This window comes from Morone saxatilis, unplaced genomic scaffold, assembly GCF_004916995.1.
Source record: "Morone saxatilis isolate NCDOM2014 unplaced genomic scaffold, NCSU_SB_2.0 Contig16, whole genome shotgun sequence".
In the NCBI taxonomy this organism is placed as follows: Eukaryota; Metazoa; Chordata; class Actinopteri; family Moronidae; genus Morone; species Morone saxatilis.
The window spans coordinates 11,402,252-11,424,258 of NW_023339718.1; the positions used below are offsets into that span (position 1 = coordinate 11,402,252).

The 22,007-nt window shown below is 39.3% G+C and overlaps 1 protein-coding gene across 1 annotated transcript in view; it reads left to right on the forward strand.

Moving 5' to 3' along the window:
- The window catches only part of grid2 (glutamate receptor, ionotropic, delta 2), a 408,773-nt gene that overhangs the window by 370,223 nt on the left and 16,543 nt on the right, over positions 1–22,007 (forward strand). The window contains exon 12 of the mRNA XM_035658229.1: positions 523–835. Coding sequence (XP_035514122.1) covers positions 523–835 — 313 coding nt within the window. The remainder of the gene's footprint in view (positions 1–522; positions 836–22,007) is intronic.

Consider the following 22,007-nt stretch of genomic DNA (forward strand, 5'->3'; position numbering starts at 1 on the left):
TAACAAAAAAATAATGATTCTTATTTTTCAGGTGATTATACACTAATGAAAACATACCTATGAATATTATATTGCATTTCTGCCAATAGATCATCCTAAATGTTGGACCTTCAAAGCAATGGTTCTGCTGCATTTGCATTAGTGTTGTCAATGGGAGCTGATTTTTGGTTTTGAACCACTGCCTTATCTCCCCCGTATTTGTATACAGGTGTGCTAAGAACACATGTGCCTATACCTACTGGTATAAAAAAACATTTACAAAAAACAATTATTTATTAATATTTACTTATTTTTTTACAAAAAATGGAAAAAAAAGACAGAAAACACATTTTGTTTATTACCAACAGCCTAGATCTTTCTAGGTAACAGTAAAGTTTCTATGTAATTAGTATTTTAATTAGTCAATTTAGATGGTGGGATGTAAAGTACTTAACTGGGTAAAATTTTTGGCTGTGTTCCTCACCTACACATTTTCACAGTGTTGATACTTCAAACTCCTCTCTTACCCTCCACCTCTTACAGCGAGCCGATGTGGGACTCTCTGCCCTGACCATCACGCCTGAGCGAGAGAGTGTCGTGGATTTCACCACACGCTACATGGATTATTCTGTGGGCGTTCTGCTGCGAAAGGCCGAACGCACCGTGGACATGTTTGCCTGCCTGGCACCCTTCGACCTGTCACTGTGGGCGTGCATTGCGGGCACTGTGCTCCTCGTTGGCATCCTGGTGTACTTGCTCAACTGGCTCAACCCACCCCGGCTACCCATGGGATCTGTGTCCTCAACAACACTGTACAATTCCATGTGGTTTGTGTACGGCTCCTTTGTACAACAAGGTAAGGAAGAAATGGGATAGAGGGAGTGGAATGCAGGAGAGGGTAAGCAACAGATGAATGAGTGAATGAATGTTTGGATGGGTAGATAAGGATTAATGAATGCACAGATGTGGTGGTTTGGTAAATATGCGTGGTTTTATATAACAAAGCAAGTTCTAATGCTCTAATTAAAAAAAATATATAGTTGTGATGACAACATTGCATTTGGAGAGTGAACTGGAACACACATTTCACATAGCCCAGTCTCCTAAAAGTTACATTTATACACTACTACTTTGCAACACATATGTTTAGAAAGCTTCCCAGATGAGGACACATTTTAAAGTTAACAAAATCTATGATCTCTCCTAACTTCGTGTTTTAGCATCCACATAGGATTCAGGATGTAAACCCCTGTCTTCAGTGTCAGTCCAAGACTCAACTCTCTATAGACCTTTTTAAATAAAGATCCTACAATACTGCCCACCATGTGGCCAAAAGCATGCTTTAACTAAACATGGCTATGTCAGCTATGGAATGAGTAGAGCCAGCGTGTTGTTCATTTGTATATTTTCATAGTTTATTATGCTTACTCCAGCTGGCAACCAGAAGGTGCACAGTTGTGTAGTTGTTTAATATTTTGCCATAGGGATATTGACTTTTAAAACATACTGTATTTGCAGGGTCTATCACAAAGGTAAAAGATAGAGAGATAATGGGAGGGGAGGTAAGCATAGAAGAAAAACTGTGATTGCTAAAGCAATCTAATGTAAAAATTTGATAATAGCAGTCCTCTGGGTGTCATAAGTGTGGATTGACCTTTTGTGTTTGAGCACAATAATCAGATGAGAACAAAAGGGAGGAGAGGTTTTGTTCCACGTGGATTGAGTGAAGGATAATGACCTCATCCTTGTTATCTGTCCAAAGATTTTCAAGAATCCATCGGGCCATGCTCAGGTGTGTAGATCAGACAATTGACACCTAGGGAAGGATTTAAATTTCATCAGTGCAGGAATAGAGCCATGACAGGGAGAGGAAAGGGCAATGGGAGCAGGGAAAAAAATAAGATGACATAAATATGGCTGTACATTATGTTTGTTTTCCAGGTGGTTTGTGTCTTTCATTGAGTATCAATATTTCTATTGAGTATAGTATGAAGGAGAGACACTGAATATGTTCATTTTCATAGGCTCATTCTTGTTTGCGTGACTGTGCGGATGTGTGTGTGTGGTTTGATGCATAATAAATAAGTAACTGCTATCTTCCTATGAGCACAGTGTGCTCTTGCTATCATACTCTGGGACTCGTAATAGTTAATTTTTTAAGCTACATTAATTATGCAAATTTTAGGAGAAATTATTTTTTATTTTTTTATGCTGCCTATGAAATATTTTAGGCCCTGAATAAGCAACTGATGAGCATTCCACCGTTTGGTAAATAATCCTCCATCTTGTGCTGGAGCTAATGGTGGTAATGATGATGATGATACATGCTAATTGCTGTTTGATATTCGCAATCGTTTAATCGTTTCTCTTTTTAGCTGTAATTAACATTTTAGTCATGGCATCATTAGAGAGAAAAAAGAGAGAGAGAGAAAGGATGTAATTCTTCAAGTGTAGGTTTTTTCTTTGTGTGTGTACATTGGTGTGTATGGATCTGTGTTCAGTGTATATACTGTACAGTATGTGTAAGTGTGTGTGTCTTCAGGTGCATCTTGTTCATGTGAGAGGAACTGTGCTTTAGCCATAAGTAATTCATTTCTGATTTGGCTAACTCACAAAATTAACTGAGCATGAACAGACTACTGCCGCAAGGCTAAGTTGACTGACCTTCACTACCATTAAAAATCACTGGAATCTGGTTTACTTATAACTAACTATTTCACTATTTTGTGAAGCAGAGATCTCATCTTTCAGACACATGATGACTTAAGGTTTCGTGGCTCTCTGAGTAGCATGGTTTTCTGAGTAGCATGAATGAGATATCTCACTATAGGATACTCCTCACATTCTCACATTTTCAGAGAAGCTTCAGGGCCTTTCAAGCACATTCAAAACAAGCACACCTCTTCTTCCCCACAGCAGCGAATATGGCAGTCTGGTGAGACATCTCATTCCGTATTGTGAGACAAGCTTATCTTGATGACTGACTGACAAAAAACAGCGGACACTGTGTTGTCCACCACCAGTGAATTCAAATTCTGAATCCTGGTCATCCTTAATCTATCCGATGCATTGCTCTCACAGAGTGAGTGGCATAATGCCCCAGGAATAACGGAAAAAGGTAGGGGTGTAATGGTTCTGAAACCCCAACAGAGATTCTGGTAACCAGCTATACATACTACATACTTGCACGCACGGAACAGAAATTCTAGAGTGTGAGTTTTACTCAGAACGTTGACAGTGCACCACTTGTTATGTGTTAGCTGTAGCATGCTATGCTGACGAATGTCACAGGTCACTATATGGGAGCATTTCCCGGTTAGTTACAGTGAAAACTGACCAAGATTAGTGTCAACACTGAAGTCACTTTAAACACGATGACTGCATCGAATGTGTCGATGAGCGGAATCAGACAAAAACAGACTGCAACTTCTTTCTCCCCACAGCTTTCAGGCAGCCTCCCACTCAGACCCAATTACTAACTAATGTTACAGGAGTGTTTATCTCTGTGAATATGTGGCCATTCTCAGTCTAGAGAACAACATTATATAATTCTAGTATATGATCAGAGTACATTTACTGTTCTGCCCTTAAACATACCTCCCTGCCGAATAGGCTGGAATCGATTATGACTACTTTCCTGGTCAATACCATGCTCATACACACAACTTTCCTGAGGAAATAAAACCGTTTCAAATGGTGAAGTGCAAGTGCGCATGACTTAGATGCCATAACCCTGTAGGGTCTCAGGCACACTGGGTCCAATCTGAGAGAAGCCCAATGCTGGAAATCTCTCATGTACAGTCTGCCCAGCCTAACCACCAACAGCGCTGAAGCTATTAATCCCAACAACCGGAGACACAGACCGTACGTGACCTGTTTCTCTGTGACGAAATGTGCCAGAGTGGACCTGAATGCATCCATTCTCTCGGCTGAAAGGCAGGCTGAGCAAGTGACCGAATACATTGTCAGACCCAGAAAGGCTATGTTCTGTCTTGGTGTTAACAAACTGTTTTCCTGTTCACCACAGAACATTGCCCAGTGTAAGCATCTGAAACTCTTGCTTCCTGAGATACTCATTTAAGGCATGCAGGACCAGGATGGAATGTGCACTACATTTCCCTGTTTCTTTGGGACCAGGAAATACCTTCAATCGAAACTCTCTTGCCTCTGCTTGTGAGGCACTATTCCTAAGGCAAATATTATCTCTTGTTACACCAAGGCTGACTTCCCCTGTATTTAGAGTTATAACGCAGTGATGAATTGAAGTCAGTAGCCCCTCATTAGTGTCCTTGACACTCATATTGACACCATGCATGCTTTCTGAAACTCTCTTTTCGTAAAGATTTCGGAGAGTGAATCTCTGTCGAGCCCCCCGATTTCTGGGAATGTCTTTTGGCTGTATAACATTGTCCCCTGGCACCTGGTTGCTACTATGTATGTGCGCACTGACACACATGGGACAACTAGACTGTTTCACTCCAGGGTAGGCAGTGTTATAGGTTAAAACACTATGTTTTGCAACGTCGTGTTTATCTGTTTTTCTTGTGAAAAATTGTACCACTGTGCCCTCGGCTTTGTGCCTGGATGCGTCAGTGAACAAACATTTACTTCCACAAAGTGTGTGAGTGCTTGTGAGACTTACGTGTGGCACTGAACAATCCAACACTTGAACTGAGTCTCTTCTGCTCTTGGCTGGAACGTACAAACTGAGCTTCCGAGTCCACACATCACTAAGAGGGAGGGGTAGCACTGGGGAACTTTTTTTCTAGACACACCAGGACACACTGGAGGTGTCCAGTCTGGTCTTAGGACAGTTAAGCTAGTTAGCCTAGTAACAACTAGAGGGTAGTGATGCTCTGTCTGTCATATATAAAGGCGGAGGGTCCTGATGCTTAATGACGTCATGCCAACCATTCAGATTTGGCATAATGGTATAAGTGCTTCTTTGAATGTGTGATGTGACATATGCCGCAGTGAGAAATCAAAGTGCTAGAGAACTAATTATAAAATGAAACTATATCTTAACTGACAAATAAGACTTAATTTGAAAAACTACAAACTACAAACAGGTTCAAAAAAGGTTCATAAAGTCAGTGTCAAATATAAACACACACACTGAATATTCATGCAGCAGTTCTCTTGCAGCACCTTTATAATGTCCCATACCTTTGTGCCTCACCCTGAAATATTACCCTTAGGGAAAACTGATTCAGATGCAAAAGCACGCACGCACACACACAGCAGGGGGAGCTGGAGATGAGTGATAAGAGCGAATAGTCAAACATGATGCCAGAATTTTGCTTTTGGCTGTGTCATGTTAAGAGAGAGAGGGTTAGAGGAGAACGAGGGAGGTGCAGAGGGATTACACTGATTTCTCTAGACCCTTCTCTTTTCTTTTCTTCCTCCTTTCCCTCCCTTTGACAATTTCTTCCTATCCACTTCCCGTACTTATACTTTTTTTCCTTTCATCGCTTGTTTTGTATTATTTTGTCCCTTCTCTTCATCACCTGTCCTCCTTCTTCCTCTGGCTCTTCTTGTGTCCCCTTCCTTACCCTCATTCTCCCCTCTTCTTCCCAGTCTCTGTGATTCTCCATTTTCTATATTCCAGCACTCCCTACTTCTTGCTCTTCAGGGCCACCAAAGTACCAGCCAATTGATTGTCTGTTTACAACTTCACCCATAAGTCTCTCAGTCTGCTGTGTGTGTTACTGCCAATAGAGGGAAAGACATAAAGGAAGTGAGAGAGAGGGAATCGGAATAGTGGGAAAAAAATGTCTGTACTCCATAAACTGTCTAATTGGTCTCAAGGAGAGTGAGAGAAAGAGAGAGGGGAACAGGTAAAGACACAACAGAATGGAAAGGACTCCATCTGCCAAAATCTGCTGGTTGATTTTATATTTTGTTAACCGCTACATCAAAGGCCTAGTAGAAATGTGGGATTTGGTTGTATTATTCAACAGCATCTCCTGTTGAGACAACATCTCAAAGAGCAACTTTGCCAGAAAAAAATTAAACAAAAATAGATTTAAGATGTGTAGAAGGAATACAGAAAAGAAATAATAAAAAGTCCCAAGTCCCACATGCATACATAATAACAGCAGCTTAGTATAACCCACATTAATATTGGCAAACTGCTGTCATAGTTTACTTCCAATCTTTGAAAAAGAGGCAAGAAAGGAGATTGGACATAAATGTATACAATGCTAACTGTACAGGCAACCATCAGGTAAAGGGCATAAAAGGTGGATATACAGCACACTCCATCAGAACAAGGTCAGACACCACATCAGCCACCGTGACAAAAAGTTGTACATACTTTGAAGAGCAATAAACCATGCTGAAGGAGAGAACTGTAAGGTCAAGTACTCGTTGGTGCAAAAGATAATAAATAGGCTCTAGAAAATACAATTTAGCATTTACAGGTAGCACACAGGCAGCTGCTGTTCCTGCTGTGTTGAATACAAACCGTGCATCAAAAATATACAGTTGAGTTAACCAATGGGAGAGACCACCTATCAGCACATCTGTCCTGGATGTTGTTCAGAACTTGTTTTTTGTCACACTTCACCGGTCCTCTTTTGAGAGCAGATTACATCTCTATTGCTGCCAACGCAAATGTGAAGAAAAGATATGAGGAAAAATAATTTGCAGGTGATCGCACAAAAGTTAAATAAGAGCCGGAGACAGAATGAAGTATGTAAGTGCTGTGTGTGTGTGTGTGGTGTGTGTGGTGGTGTGGGGGGGGGCGCGATGTGGGAGAGAGGATATGATTTAAAGAGGTTGTGAAATGTTTCCTAAGGAGATTAATTTTGAGCTTCAGTTGGGTTACTCTTTGGCCCTGGCTGAGGTGGGAAGGTCATTCCAATATTTTTCAGAGCCAGGAGGGAGGCGAGTCAAGGCTGGGGTGAGTGATTACCAGGTCACATTATGGGGAGAGCCAAGCAGACAACATTAGCAGAGTGCAGAGCATTGACTGGCTGGTATGTAGAGCTTGGACAGACCGTGGCCCTGAGGGATGGAGATGTGCACTCATTTGCAGTCTTGTACGCCGGGTTTGGGGTTTGAAATGAGCCACCACAGGCAGTCAGTGGAGGACGGGGGTGACTTGCAAGAATTCAGGAGGATAGAAAACAAGACAGCCTGTAGCAGTTTGGATGAGTTGTTGGGAGTGTGGTCAGAAGAAAGTTGCAGTACCTCAGACAGAAGTTTCAACAAGCTGAGCAGAAGTGCTGATAAGAAAGTGTCTACTTCAGTCAGTGACGTGGATAATTGTAAACCAACAGGAACATAAGAATGTGCTTGAAAGCGAAAATGCCTTTGTGAGACAGAAACACTCATACATGGCATGGAATGAAAGTGTTATTCATCGTCAAAGATGATAATGCTGTTCAAATTACAACCTCTAAAGTGGATTAAATGTAATTTTCTACGGATATTGAAGACAGAATAAAACCAAAGGCAAATTAAAGTGACCGTTTGTTACTGTGTTTGAGTCATCTGGAGAATTCTATTGAATATTCCAAGTAAATGCATTAATAATGCGATTAATTTGTGATCCATTTCATTAAAAGCAAACCTCAAAGTGCTACAAGAGAAACATAATTCTAAGAAGGAAGAAAGAAAGATAAAACACTAGGAAGCCAAGAAATAGCAGTAAAAGCAGTGGAAAGATAATTTAGCAGTCCAAAGAAAAACGTCTTTCTGTAGAAAAAGGTTTCTGGGCCATTTTTACACATAAAGCTGGGGGTCTGAAGTGCCCTCAGGTGTTGCTCCAGTAGTATTTTCCACAACTTCTGTAGAGAACATCTGCAACACGTTACATTTGAAAGCTGCAACAACCTCAATACTCCTTTTTTAGTACTGCTTTCTTTTTGGTGCAAAGCTGCACTCTGAGCGAGTAGAAACCTAAAGTGGACACGGTTATCAAATGGACTGTGAACTGTGCTGTAATTGAAATGTGCAAACAGGCAACAGAATTTGGCAGTCAAAGGAGACATCTCCGCTGACGTGTCATCTGTGTAGGAGGGAGAGAGAGGTACTGTTGGTACAGTCGGACTTGTGTGAAGAGAAAGTAAAATTAAACTAAGAGAGACAGAGTGTGCGAGCGGACACTTTACCCTGTTCCTCCAGCCCATTTCCTGTTTTGATACCTCCCTGTCTCCCTCCATCTGTCTCACCCACTTTTTTGCCCTGTCTTGACTCCTAAGTTTTGCCAGCAATGTTTGAGCTAAAGTAGAACAGTCAAAAGCAAAACTCTGGTGTCACGTTGAATATTTGTCTTTCACACATCTTTCCCAGTCACTCTCTTTGTCTCGCTTTGTGGTGTTCTCCCCTAATTAATGTCCTAACCAGTAGGGGAGGAAAAAGACACTGTGGAGAAACAGACTGTTTTTGTGGGTGTGTGCGCACATATGTGTGTTATCTTAGCATGCATCCCCAGTGTCAGCGTGAGTGCTAGTGTCTCTCAATTAAAGCTAACTTTGTGGGAAATACACACACAGTCACAGACATAAGCACACTGTGAACTTCTTGTTTTCACTGTATGAAAAAAATTGCAGATACCCACCAAACACAAACACACAGTCAGGGCCATAGGCCATAATCAACACTTTCATCTTTCCATCTGCTGCTCTAAATATCTCTTTGTTTCTCTCTTTTCTTTTTTATTCTTCTCACACACTGCACCTCCTTTATTCCACTGTTCCCTGCTGCGCATCTCTCTGCCTGTATGAGTATGACTGTGTGTGTGCGTGCGTGTGTGTGAGTGAGAGAGAGAGAGACAGTGTGTATTCGTTTCACTGCCTTGTTGAGGCATCATATAGAAAAAGCCCTATTGTTTCTCTGTTTCCATCATCCCTCCTTTTGTATATCTCATCCCTCTACCCCCCAGTTCTCTCCATTCTCCACAATTCTTTTTACTTACTGCTGAGTTTTCTCAACGTGAGTCGCGTTCACATTCAGCACTCCCCATTCCCTCTCTCACTTCCCTCTATGTGTCTCTCTCTCCATCATTATCTCCGTTTCTGCTGTGCCATACTGCTGGGAATCCAACGTTATCACCATTTTCCTGCTCTCTTCTTCTCTTTTTCGATCTCTCTTCCTCTCTTTATGACTCCCTCTAATCCATTATCCCTCTCTAACGACTCTGTTGTGCTGCTGTGAAGTGGACCCAACTTTAGGATGCCCATCCCTCCTGACTGTGTCCCTCTATCTCTCCATCTATCCTCCCTCTTTTCTTCTTTCTGCCCCTCTCACAGTCTCGTTCTGGCTACAGAGATGTGCCACTGTGAAAATAGACTGGCTCTCAGCAGTTCCATTAAATGCTTGTCTCTCTCCTGCTCTTTCTTCCACTTTGTGCTCTCTTGTTTCTGTCACAGTTGCTTCCTTTCCTTTTCCCTTTTTCTCTCCATTCCCAGAGATCTCACTTTCCCTCCCTCTGTCCACTACTTTCTTACTGTTCACATGTGATGAGGTCCAGCTGTTCAGCTTCCATCCCTCTGCCCTCAATATTTTCCATCCATCCACCATAACTAAGTGCATTTAATCTTTAATAATTTTAATTTTATAAAATAATACATTTTAATGCACATATGTTTTGGTGAATATGCTTCTGTACTTTTACTTATAATTTTAAATAAGCTTTATGGTTTATTATAGTTTATTTATAGTATTTGATTGTTACTTTTACTCAAACCTGCCATAGCTGCTTTTTTTGATTTATTTTTTTATGTTGTGTTTTTAAAGCTTTTTAAAGCTTTTTTTACCCAAAACAGTAAAGTTGTAGGCCAGAGCTGAATTTGGATCTGAATACTTCCTTCATCACTGGCCCCCTATCTCCAGTCCAGTCCAGTCATTCTTGATAATATGGTGACATATGAAATGGCCAAAACATGATTACAAAGTCTGTATGACATGACATGAATCTTTGTGACTTAAAAAGATTTTTTGGTGCTTTAACACATTTCTACGATTGCTACGATGATATCGAACATGACATATAAAAAATACATAACAAAGGGTTATTTAACAGGTTCAGTCCTTATGCAATTGAGAAATGGAAATGTGCCTCCTGTCTTTGTTTGATTGTCGTCATAGGGCAACAGATTTGGCCTTCAACTTTAATTACCCTACCTCTCTCCCGCTGGTAGAGACGGGAACTGTATCCACCAGCTAAAATACCTTCATATTACCCAGCATGTTTGCATTATACGTGTCAGGGTGTAACATATGTGTTGGCTCTCACATGATGTTAACGTACTCACACACTTTGTCTCTCTCTTTCTCACTGTCTCTCTCTACGTTAAAGGTTTAATCATGCTGGTTATGTTGCATGAACAAATTGTCTCCTGCTGATCCACGACAGTAAATGTCACATTCAGCTGGTGACCGCAAACAGCCACAGACTAAGACACTACAAACATTATAATACATATAATATTAATCCTCAGATAAGTGCGGATTGTAATGACTGAAGGTGTGTATATCCCATAAAATATACATCTGCCAAAGCAGACCTGAAGCACATTGAAATGGGCTGTTCTTTTTCTATACAGATTCTTTCACTGGGGAGTCAGTAAAGCTGTAGTTAGCAAGGACAGTAATGAGGTGGCTGGCTTAATTGTAATACAAGCATATTTATTTTGGGCTCTCTGTTGTTAACTGCCTCAGATAAACAGACCAAGTGAATTACGTTTATTTCCCAGTGAATGTGTTGTAAAGGTCAGGCTTTGAGCAGAATGCAGCTGGAATAAACAATAGGTTTAATTGCCTCTTGATAAATGTTATGCTCACTGTAATTTTTCTGCTGAATTTTAATTCATGTACATTGTTCAGGTGTATCTGATGCCAAAATGTAGAAACTTATGGCTGAAAAATAGAACAGTAAAGCTTACAATATGTTTAGAAACTCAACATAATGGATAAGTACCAAGTCGGGATCAATAAGACATGCAGAATGATGCAACCTTCGATTAGCACTTGTTAAAAAGACAATAGAGATAAAAGAATAGATCTATATACTGGTTCCTTTTGTTCATCAACAAAAGGCATAGAAACAAATTAAGTCCCAATTTCCCTCAATGACCCTCAGTGAATCCAGATAATTACAAGATTTATGCAATCATTTATGCTAACAAGGCATCCCCCTCTCTACCAACCCCCAGCAAAACTCCCAAACACCTCAGCCAGATGGAAGAAGAACCAGAAGAGGAGGAATAGAAGATAGGTCAGTCAAATAAGATAAAACAGCGGGAGAGCAGAGTGGTGCACACCTTGTTAGACACCTTGTTAGTGCTCAGTCAGTCATTATAGTGACTGCTGAGGCAGGACTATATAATAATAGAGAAGGTTGGGAAGAAAGACAGAATAGCTCAAGTTTTCACAGTAACCAAACCAACATCTTAGCTGGTGTTATGACTGGAAATAAATATAGCAAGCTAGAGAGAGGAAGGGAGGCAAAGAGGTGGATATAGAGGACCGGAAACAATGTTGTGGGCGAGAAACCGGTTATCAGCCTGGTGATAGTGACAATTTGAAAGGCACAACATCTCTGCCTCCTGATTGACAAGTCTGAATGTTATCAGAGGGTCATGTGTGAAAGTCAGTCACTGTGTGTTGTATTTTAAAGTGTTCCTGTCCAGTGCAGTTGCCTTTATTAGAGTTATATAGACAACTCATACATGCATCGTATGTTACTCCTATATTATATCTCCTGCGTTGTAATAGCAAAAGAAATTAGATGTTGGAACATGTATTTATTGTACACATCTGTTAGTTTATGCTGGCAAATTTTCATCACTTTGCACAGAAAAGATGAGCATCTGCCTCCTATTTTAGCTACATAAGTGCTGTCATATTTATTTTTCATGAGAAAAACACTTCAAAGATTAAATTTCTTTTGCCGCTGTGGTTATTCTAATACAGCTTATCTCTGTGATGGCTGGCTTTTCAGCCTGCCTTTGAGTGTGGCTTTTCGGAACACCTGTAACCACATTTAATTTCCAACAAGGTCACACAACACGTCCTGCAAAGTAGTTATTTTTTAGCAGATAGCAGCTGATAATTAAAATTTTACTAGGTGGGGATTATTTAAATGTTTTGATGAAACATTGACTATGCACATATGAAACCAAAAACTACTTGAAGTTTCCTTACGGAACTTTTATCTCTATAAGTATTGTATTTGACAGACCCGTGTTCTCATTTAGTCAACGTATCTGTATACAATTACCTTTTACTTGAAAATAAAAAAATAACTTTCACTCACCCTCTATGAGCATGGGTAACGCAATGTTCATTTTTTCCCCTGCTTGCAAATAAAGATTAGAACTATCTTCCATAGCCTGATTTAAAACAGTTTTAAATGGAATGATAAGCCACTTATGGATAAAGCATAAGTAATTTAATTATGTATAATTTACATTAATGTATATTTTATTTATTAAGTAGCACAAACAAGTTTTTCTTTATCTGGTCACTGTTAAAGGGTCTTATTCTTTTAGTATTTTAGCGTTTTCTTTGTTCTTAGTAGTAAGCTACATTTTTTGTGACTAACTGAACTGTAAGATAATAACAGCTTTACATTAACATTTTCTAAATTGGAGGAAAGTGATGGAATGTAATGAATCTGTCTTCCTCTTAACTAGTTGTATTGAATTAAAAGGCCACAGAACAGTAGTTTAAACAGAGTTTATGTGTGGTTGTGTTTGTGGGTTTTTTTGTGGTGTATGTGAGACCAAATGTGCAGCACCATGTGGGAAAACAGTTTTAATGTGACATCTGCAGTGGTGAGAAGGGAGCGTTAGAGCATGGCAAATTGCATGTTATTGGTATCCAGTGAACACAAATATTTAAAAGGGACATGAACTGAATGGAAAATAGTGTTAAGAAGTGTAAGAATATTATTTTTTTGAATACGAGAAGAGAGAGCAACAGAGCGAGCACTTGTTACAACTATTCTCTGAGGTCTTGCCCAGCTACATTCTTTTTCACTTTACCTTTCCCTTCTTTAGGGATGAGGACCACTTCACAACCTAATCAAATGTGGCAAAATGCAATTATGCACTCCAACTCAAAAGAAAAAGAAACCAGGCTCACTTTCAGCCAATCAGAGCATTAATTGCTGTGTGTGCCTTTTAACTGAGTTTCCATAATCAATATGGTTTTAAACTTTGTGCTCATAATTCATATATGTTCTGACAAAGCTACTCAGTGTAATAATGACAATGAAACAGAAACAAAACGGGTGATGGGAAGGCAGGGTGAGGACAAGGAGACACAATGGGAGTAAATAGAAAGTGAGGCAGAGAGAAACTTTGTGGGGACAAAGAGAGCTCAGCTTGTGGGGGTGAGGTGTTAAAAAAACAGGGTGAGATTGTAACACTGTCCTCCAAGTGTTGTTTTGGAGACAGGGTTGTAGGAGTGGAACAGTTGTCTAGCAAGTGCAACATACAGGGATTGGTGACACTGATGTGTTGTGTGAGTTTTTATGTGAATATGGGCATGTATGCAACTGCTCATTTCATTTTTGTTACATTATAACTCAGATTACATCATACACAAAATGCCAGTGGTATCTCAATTTACCCCTCTCCACGAAATGTCCATGAAATCTATGTAAACTAATCTTAGATTTAGGAGTTTTGTTGACATACATTTTGCATACAGTATGCTTGTTCAAACAGAGAAATAGGAGTATCATTTCTGTACCCGAAGGTACAGTTGTTAGAAAAGTACCCTGTAAGATGTGAAAAAGGTCCTCAAGGTGATAACTGCAGACCTTTGTTTAATTTTTAAGGTACGAAATCATGCCTTACTGAAAGGGGTACATGATAATCTGTGATCACTAAATCTTTAAATTGAGAGTTGGGTTTATTGAGATAAAATAGGCTACTAGTAAATTTCCATTCAATTCTTGGTCTACGTGGCCTGGGAATAATTTAATGAGCAAAGATCTAGGACAGCACTTCCATTCAACATATTTAATTTTGCCATACGGACATTTCAGGCAAGATACCCTTCTTCAGCATGTATTGGCAAGTTCATAATGGATCTATTTGAGTGATTTTGTTAATTTAATCAAGTAGCTAATTGTCAGTGTAGCTGAGTAAAATGCTTCCACTAGCCATTACTATTACTCACAATTTTATTTAATTTAAGTATTATTACTTTTTTATTGTCTATTTTCTCATTCTTTGCATTTCTCTATGGAGACTCGTTTTCTGTATTTATTTAGCTTTCTAAGGGAGCCCCTGCAGAGTTGGTTAGTACAACCCATTTTCCCCCTCCAGTTTGCAGTCTGCTGTGGCATGTGCCCATGGCAAGTGCACTTGTAGTCCGGCACTGCTCAAGTTAAGAGCTCAAAACTTGATTCTAGGACATTCCCACAGGATTCACTTGTTTGGACAACTCAGATTTTCAATGGCTGAACAATACAATGAAAAGGTACTGGAAATTAAATTTTGATGAATAATTGTAAATGTATATCTCTGAATTTAATGGTATGTTTTTGCCACATAAAGGTACCAAATGGCATGTCGCTCCAACTGTACCTCATTAGGTACCAATTCTGTACCTTTCCAATTGGTACATTTTGTACTAGGGTATACAGGTAAATTTTTACAGGTACAGAAAAGAAGGTACAAAAATGTACCATGTTCAAAGGTAAAGTGCTTGTGGGTTGTGAGGGTATGTGGGTTGTGAGGTGTGAAATATTGAGAATGACAGTGTTAAAATTGAATATGAGCGACTCAAACACAATCACGATCAAGTGAAAGAGTTTAGAAGTACACGCACACTTACAGACTTGAGTGTGTGCATAGGAAGACACACACACACAGATTGTCCTAGTCAAGGGAAAATTGCTGAGAGATCTATCTGTCAGAAGTTGCACTCAGAAAGGCGGCCATGGTCTTATTGGTTTGATAGAACAAGACACAGTTTGCATGCAGTCACCTTTAATGAGACCACAGTACCGTAGCTGCTAGCTGAATTCACTGTGCATGTGTGTGTGTGGTGGACACGCATTCATGTGCTACTGTGTGTTTTTTGTTGAGACAAAGAAAGAGAGATTGAAGTGCCTTGGATCTAATCTGACTGGCTTTGTATTGCATCTGTTTGTTTGGTGCTGCATGTGTGAGTTTTTTTATCAGGACAAATCATAGTTACTGTAGGTTTCAGACATCCACGACAGTTGTAAAAGTTTTTGCCTAACTTTTTTTTCTTTACTTCAAAGATGTACTTTTAAGATGTGCTTTGTGATTCATCATCAGGGGAAGGAAGTAATATTTGTGAACACATGCCTTACAGAATGGGCAAATCCACCTCAAAGTTTCCTGTTAGTAATGTTTCCTATTCTCCCATGAAGACTACCAGGGTGAGATATTAATAAATAGCTTCATTCATCACCACTTTTTAAATAACCTTCAAATATTATGGATTGGCTGTACACTGGTGTGTGAAATTCCATCTTTTTTTTTGCAGGAAAAGCCCTTACTTTTGCCCTTTAAAAAAAAGCGCATACACACACAAAAGTGCCACATACACATGGACAAGAAACACGTTCAGACATACACATACACACCCTTGGCTGTTGTAACCCTTATACTATACACAGATTGTATTGATCCATATATAGGAAGCGAGCAGGGAAACCCAGCCTGTAAATAAGCTCAAAGAAGTTTCTGCTGACTCCATCATTTTTATGTTCCTTTCAACTGTGAAAAGGAGGCAAAAGTGCTGATGAGGCTTGAAAAAAGGAGGAGAGAAGAGGAGAAATTAGTGTTTCTGTAATAAGTCCAATGTCAAGCAATTTCTGCATATGGTACACATACACACACAGATTCAGAGCAGTACTCTTACCCCAGCTATTCTGGGAGGGCATTAGGAAGTTACCACACTAAGCCATACACACATACAGATGCAGGCATACACACACTCACAGAAAAAGGCCAGGGGTTTATCGCTGGTCTCCACACTTGGCCTGGTACAGTCTGGAACTTCACTGACTGCTCTCCCTTCATTCATTCCAGGGAATAAGAAAAAGGTCTCCAAGGCCAAAAAGCAGTCAGTTTTATGAATGTTTACAAGCGATGATGCAGCAAGTTGGTCAGAGTGTCTCTGAAGGGCAGACACACAAACATACCAGTAAGTATGCGTGAGTGTGGTTAGATTTAGAATAATTTTGACCTGAATTTGAGTAGAACTGTAGAACATTTAAGTACACAAGAGATTGCACAGAGGCTATGACCACCAGATTTTCATCTGGGAAAGTCTGTTATGTTTAATCTGCTATGAAACTAGAGAGAAGAAAGCATGATCAGTTAGTGTTTCTGGGATAAAAGACAAAGACAAACATACATATGTGGAGTCTTATTAGCTAAATCTTAATATCCAGAAGAGTGGTCGGCTTTGGCATAAAACAGACTGGAAACTGGTCCGTTTAAAGCGTAACTGTGCACAGTGTAACAATGTTGCTTGCCCTGCCAACTAGACAGCAGGCTTTATCCACAGCCTGTGCAGCTGTCATCTACTGTTACAGTATGTGGTCACAAATACAAAAGACAACACCTGCATGACCACACCCAGCTGTGATGTTGGGTGTGGTCAGAGAGTTAAGAGACTTAAACATTTCAACCCACAGAAGCCAGTCTAGCTCCTGTTATGGTGGATCCAACCTGACTGATTCCAACTTTTCCGACCAAATTTTATTGAAACCCAACCAAAACTGGATGCATATTTTAGTTATTCATTCTTTAAAGCTATCTAATGCTTTGAATGATATGCATGTTTTAGACAGCCATGAATCTTTCTTGCTAATATGAAATAGTCACTGACTGGACATTATATATACTACACCTACAACATGAAAAAAACAATTATCTTATAATTGGCAATAAGCCATTCCTCTTGCGCTATATGTTGGGCCATAACACTACAGAAATGCCTGCCAACTACCAGCACAGTAATAAACCATCTGCCTTACCTTTTCATATCTATCCATTAAGCTTAATATTGCATGCTTCCAGCATTGGCCAGACAAATATGGCTGATGAGTGAAACCAAAACAGAACTATGTACAGGCATGATCACAAGTCATACTGGCATTGTGCATCCTACTTGCACCCTATACACAAATTTATTCAGACTATTTGTGCAGGCAGAGATGGACAGGAAGAGAGAATATACTTTCTCAATAAAGGGCAATACTTTGTCTAAAAGAAAAACTCTGATCAATGCAACAAACTAGCGTGTCTTCCTTTCCTTAGTCTGCAATAGGAGATACTGGATTGTGAAGTCTGTGTTTCTAAATGAAGCTAATCAGTTGTCTTAAGGTTTCAAATACCAGGAAAGGTGTGTGTGCCTGTCTATGAGTAAGTGTGGCTGTTTGGGTACAGTATGCTGCCGTCTGTGCACCAGTGACTTTCCCAATGTAGTTCTTTTCTAAAATAACATCATTACAAGCAAAATTTCAAAGCCGACAAGAAAGGGCGAGAGAGAGCGTGAGAGAGAGGGGAAGACCCACAGCAAACTGCTGGAAAAATCGATTTACGAAGTTGCCTTCTCCAATTAATTTCAATTCACAGTAAAGGGCCATCAAAATACTCTCTGCTCTCCTTTTTGTCCTGATGTAAAACACGAACTGTACTATCTTCCATAGGGACAACGAGGGTGAAATGAAATAATGTAAAGCTGTATGTGTTTCCCGTGAATACACACACAGCCACACACACACACACACATACACATACACATACAATATGTTGACGTAAGCACAAAGAGTCTTTCTCTATTTTTCACACACGCAGACATGGCTGATATCTGCTTGGTGAGCACGCTCTGAAGCGCAGCTAAGTGGGGAATAATTTGCATTTCAATCTTTTAATTTTCTCAGTTTTTGTGAAATTGAACCGACTTCCATGAGCTAACCGCAGTGAGTACAGAACCCCATTTCAGCTTCCCCCCTAAGGGTGATTCTGTACAATTTGAATATCTTTCTTTCCCCCCAGTTGAACTCATATTGAAACCCATATTCTTATTACACACATTGGACTCTTGTGGGTTTTCAGCTTAAGTCATGTTCTGAACATGCAAAGATAGAGTTAAATACATGATACTCAAAATCCTGAATCGATCTTGTTCCTGTGGTCTCTTAAGTGCAGAGTTGAAAGATATTTTTCAGAATATACTGCGGCACCATGTGTATCTCTCCAATTTATCTTAAATATACCAGAACAGCATTCTGCTCTACAAAATGTGGTATTTGTCATAATATGGTCTGTTGTGGATGGCTTTTAATCCTTCAAAGTACACTGTTAGAATACATATCTAGTTTTTTACCTTCTTTTGACTTATTGGCAGTTTCATTTGGAAAAAATCTAAATCAAATACATTAAATATGAATGAATAGTTCTGCAGTGAAGCAATCAGCATTTGATTTAGATGTTTTTCCAAATTAAACAGCCAAAAAGTCACAATGGAGCAGAATTGTAACTTTTCTAACTTTTACAATTACTGTTATCTTCCTACTCATATAGTTAGAATTAGTCACTCTGTGTCTGTATAATGGGACTGTTTTGTTGCCTAGTTTAGTTTTGACTTGATTCTATTTACTTTTTTCATTTTTAACTTATTCAGTTTTTGATTAATTTGCTGATGCTCATAAGCATGTAGTAAATAGTGATATCAGGATATTATAATTATTTTCAAATAATCCAAAAAAAGTGGATCTCTAACCATTGACATTGCCTCGCCCATTTGTTCTTTTCACTTTAAGAAATCACATTTGAAGATTAAATAAAGATTTAATCTCTTTAATCGCAGTTTGCAGACTCATGCTGGGTTGATCATGTGAGTGTAAGCAAGCAGAGACATTCAGTGTGTATTCAGTGTACTCAGTTTGAGCATTTTTTGGCACATTAGTTTTCCAGAAGGGGCGAGGGAGCAGGTGACTGACAGACTGAACAAGTGTTCTCTGAAAAGTATGACATCTGTGTCCTGCAGTAATGATGTGGCATGTTTACCCAGCATAGAATTAGATCAAACATTTGTATAACACATACACATGCACACAGGCCATATTTAATCCATAGATGATCTCTGGTTTGGTCTCCTTACCAGTTTGGCTGTTTCTATCTGACCCTCTTCCTCCCCCACACTCAAATTGGCTCTCTCATCAAGCATATAGTATCCCAAGATACTTTATATGAAAATGACTGTAAACAGTGTCCAAACCTGTTTGCATATCTTTTTTATAGTCCTACTGTGAAATTTTTCTCCCCAACTTGTGCTTCTTATTTCATATAATTGGACACAATCTTTTCTATCCACCTTAAATACAGACATTTTTTGGTGTTTTTCACTGTGCACATGTTTGTCTGTGTGTGTGTGTGTGTGTGTACATGCCTCTTGTGTACGTAGCTACAACATGTGTGTATTCAGTTGTATGTTACTGTGTTAGTGTGCTTGTGTGTATCTCTGTAGTGCACATGTCAGTACCAACAGGGTCCAGAGCAATTTGTCAACATCAGAGGTGAATCCCTGCCAATATTAAATATGACTGTGTGCTTCATGAATATAAATCATTTTATTGAAGCAATTACCATAATACCAACACTCCTCAAGCATGTGTTACACTTTGTACTAAAGGGAAATAAATTATACACTAAATAATATGGATTTATTCTCTTTATGTGAGCTTTATGTGCTCGCACAGAGAAATTAAACTGCTCGCCTCTGAGCGGTGCATAAAGGTCTATGCCGCTCAGGGACCAGGAGCATGAGACCACAGGAGAATTAGCGCTTTTAGCTACAGTATATCTGGTGCAATATACCATATATATCACGTTGTCCCTCTCAAATAACATAATGAATTAAATATGTAATATATATATATGCTGAAAAATTATTAATTAAAAGTTTGATATAAATTTGGTTGCCAAGTTGCTGATTGCAATTTGTATTTATTGTGCTAAGTGTAATCAAGACCTCTGCTATCACAATCAACATTTTGGATGACATTCACTTATCAGTTTTACTTTATTAAGTCTTCTTGCTGTTGGAAGGATAAATGTAATTAGCCAGAAATTATGAGCTGTAGACTAACTTTCACGTCAACATATCAACCTCCCATCTACTTTGTGATTGGTAGAATGTATATCATAGAATATATAGTTAATTGTCTAATGAACGTTACATTTTGAGAAATCTTACAAAAAAGGAATTAGGTAATCTGAACACATGGCTTGCCTTCACACTTCTCATCTTACTCCTAGCCATCGCCCTGAAACTCTTTTGAAAGAAAACATAAACACACACATAAATCGTTCATACATTTGTTCTGTTTACCATACTTATATACTTATATTCCATCATGTTTTGACAATGGTTCTTATAGAAATTCAGACAGCATGCTGGGAAGGGAGATACCATTAGGCACATCTCAGAATCCTAAACTTCATGCATCTTAGTTTAAATCCATAACATTACTGGCCTGCTGGATTCTTATAATGGTGGCACTTGATGGTCTGAAAAAATTGCTAACCACATGTAAAATCCCTCTTCGCATTGGCTGATAGCCAGGAATATTAGAGGTGGCACATGCACAATGGAGAGATTGAAGAGTAGAAGGCAGAAAAAGGTGCTGGAGGAGAGACGCGTGAATTCTGTCACCCCCCTCGTCCCTTTTCCTATTCTTTCACTTTTTCCCCCTTCACCCTGGCCCCAGCACCGTAATATGTCTTTGCCAAGTTGTTTATAATCACTGGGAAGCCATCAGTCGAGAGTGATTGAGGTGCTAGACGAGAAATAGATGGTAAAAAAAATAAATAATGATTCCTGCAAGTCATCAGACAGTAGAGGGGTATAATCTGAGGCAGTGGAGGTGCCTGCTCAGTGGTGAGATTTGAAGCTTTACAAGAAAGCCACATACATATAAAACCCTCCTGGATGTGCCCACCACTCGGCTGGTTTCAAAGCTGCACTCATCTGGAGCTACCTTTTACTGCGGCATGTCAACAGGGATGGGGGGGAAGAGGAGCGGAGCAGAGGAGGGGAGAAGTGAGAGGTGCAGAGAAGAAGTGAAAGAGGGAGGCAGGCAGAGAAACACTGTGAATGTGTTTGATGCAGATGAGTTGGCTTATAGAATAATTGTGTGTGCCAAACCTGCAGGAAACAACAGCTCCTGTATCTGACTAATTTTTCATCCCTGTTTCCGGCTGTCCCTGTTTATTCCACTCAAAACAAATGAATAACTGTATGTAGACATATTTTATGTGGCTTTTTTTTTTCGAGAGTCTCTATGTTTGGCTTTGATTTTGTTTGCCTCGGGAAGCTTCTGAATTTGTTGATTCAAACAAAAAGAAATCAATAGTGACCAAAGTAGAGCCTATGTTTTGGCTAACCACAGTCATTCATTGTCATATTACTGCCGGACTGCCCCGACATGTTTTCATAACAATCAAGGCTCTTTGAGATTCTTTGGTAACCTGAGTCCTACAGTTTAAAATCATTGGTATTCATGTGGAGATACTGTAATTAAAATGATTTTCTATTTCTATTCATTTTAGTTGGAACCTGAGCTTGAATCAGTTTAGAAACCTGGTTATCACTAACAACGTCATATAATCAGTTCCATGCATAAACACTTTATCATAATCAAGCATATTATGCTGCCTGGAGATGCTGGAAAGTGTTAATTACATCACTTCTAATTGCAGATATTGGAGATTATGGTATTTGCCAAAGTACAGATAATATGCACTGTTTTGATTTAGAATTTAAAGGAAAACAACTTTTTCTTAATTTAAAGTGGCTCTGCTAACATATTGTGAGTTATGACTTAAAGGCAGAAGGAGTAGGATTTCACTAAAAAGCAATGTATATCCCTCTCAACCATCACTTATGATCCAAGTAAAAGTGTGTGGCAGTGTCTGTATCTACAGAGTTTAACATGGGGGGGAAGCTGAGCTATACGCAGAGCAGAGAGGCCATAGCAGATGCATGAAGCGTACTTTACAACGCAATCGCAGAGA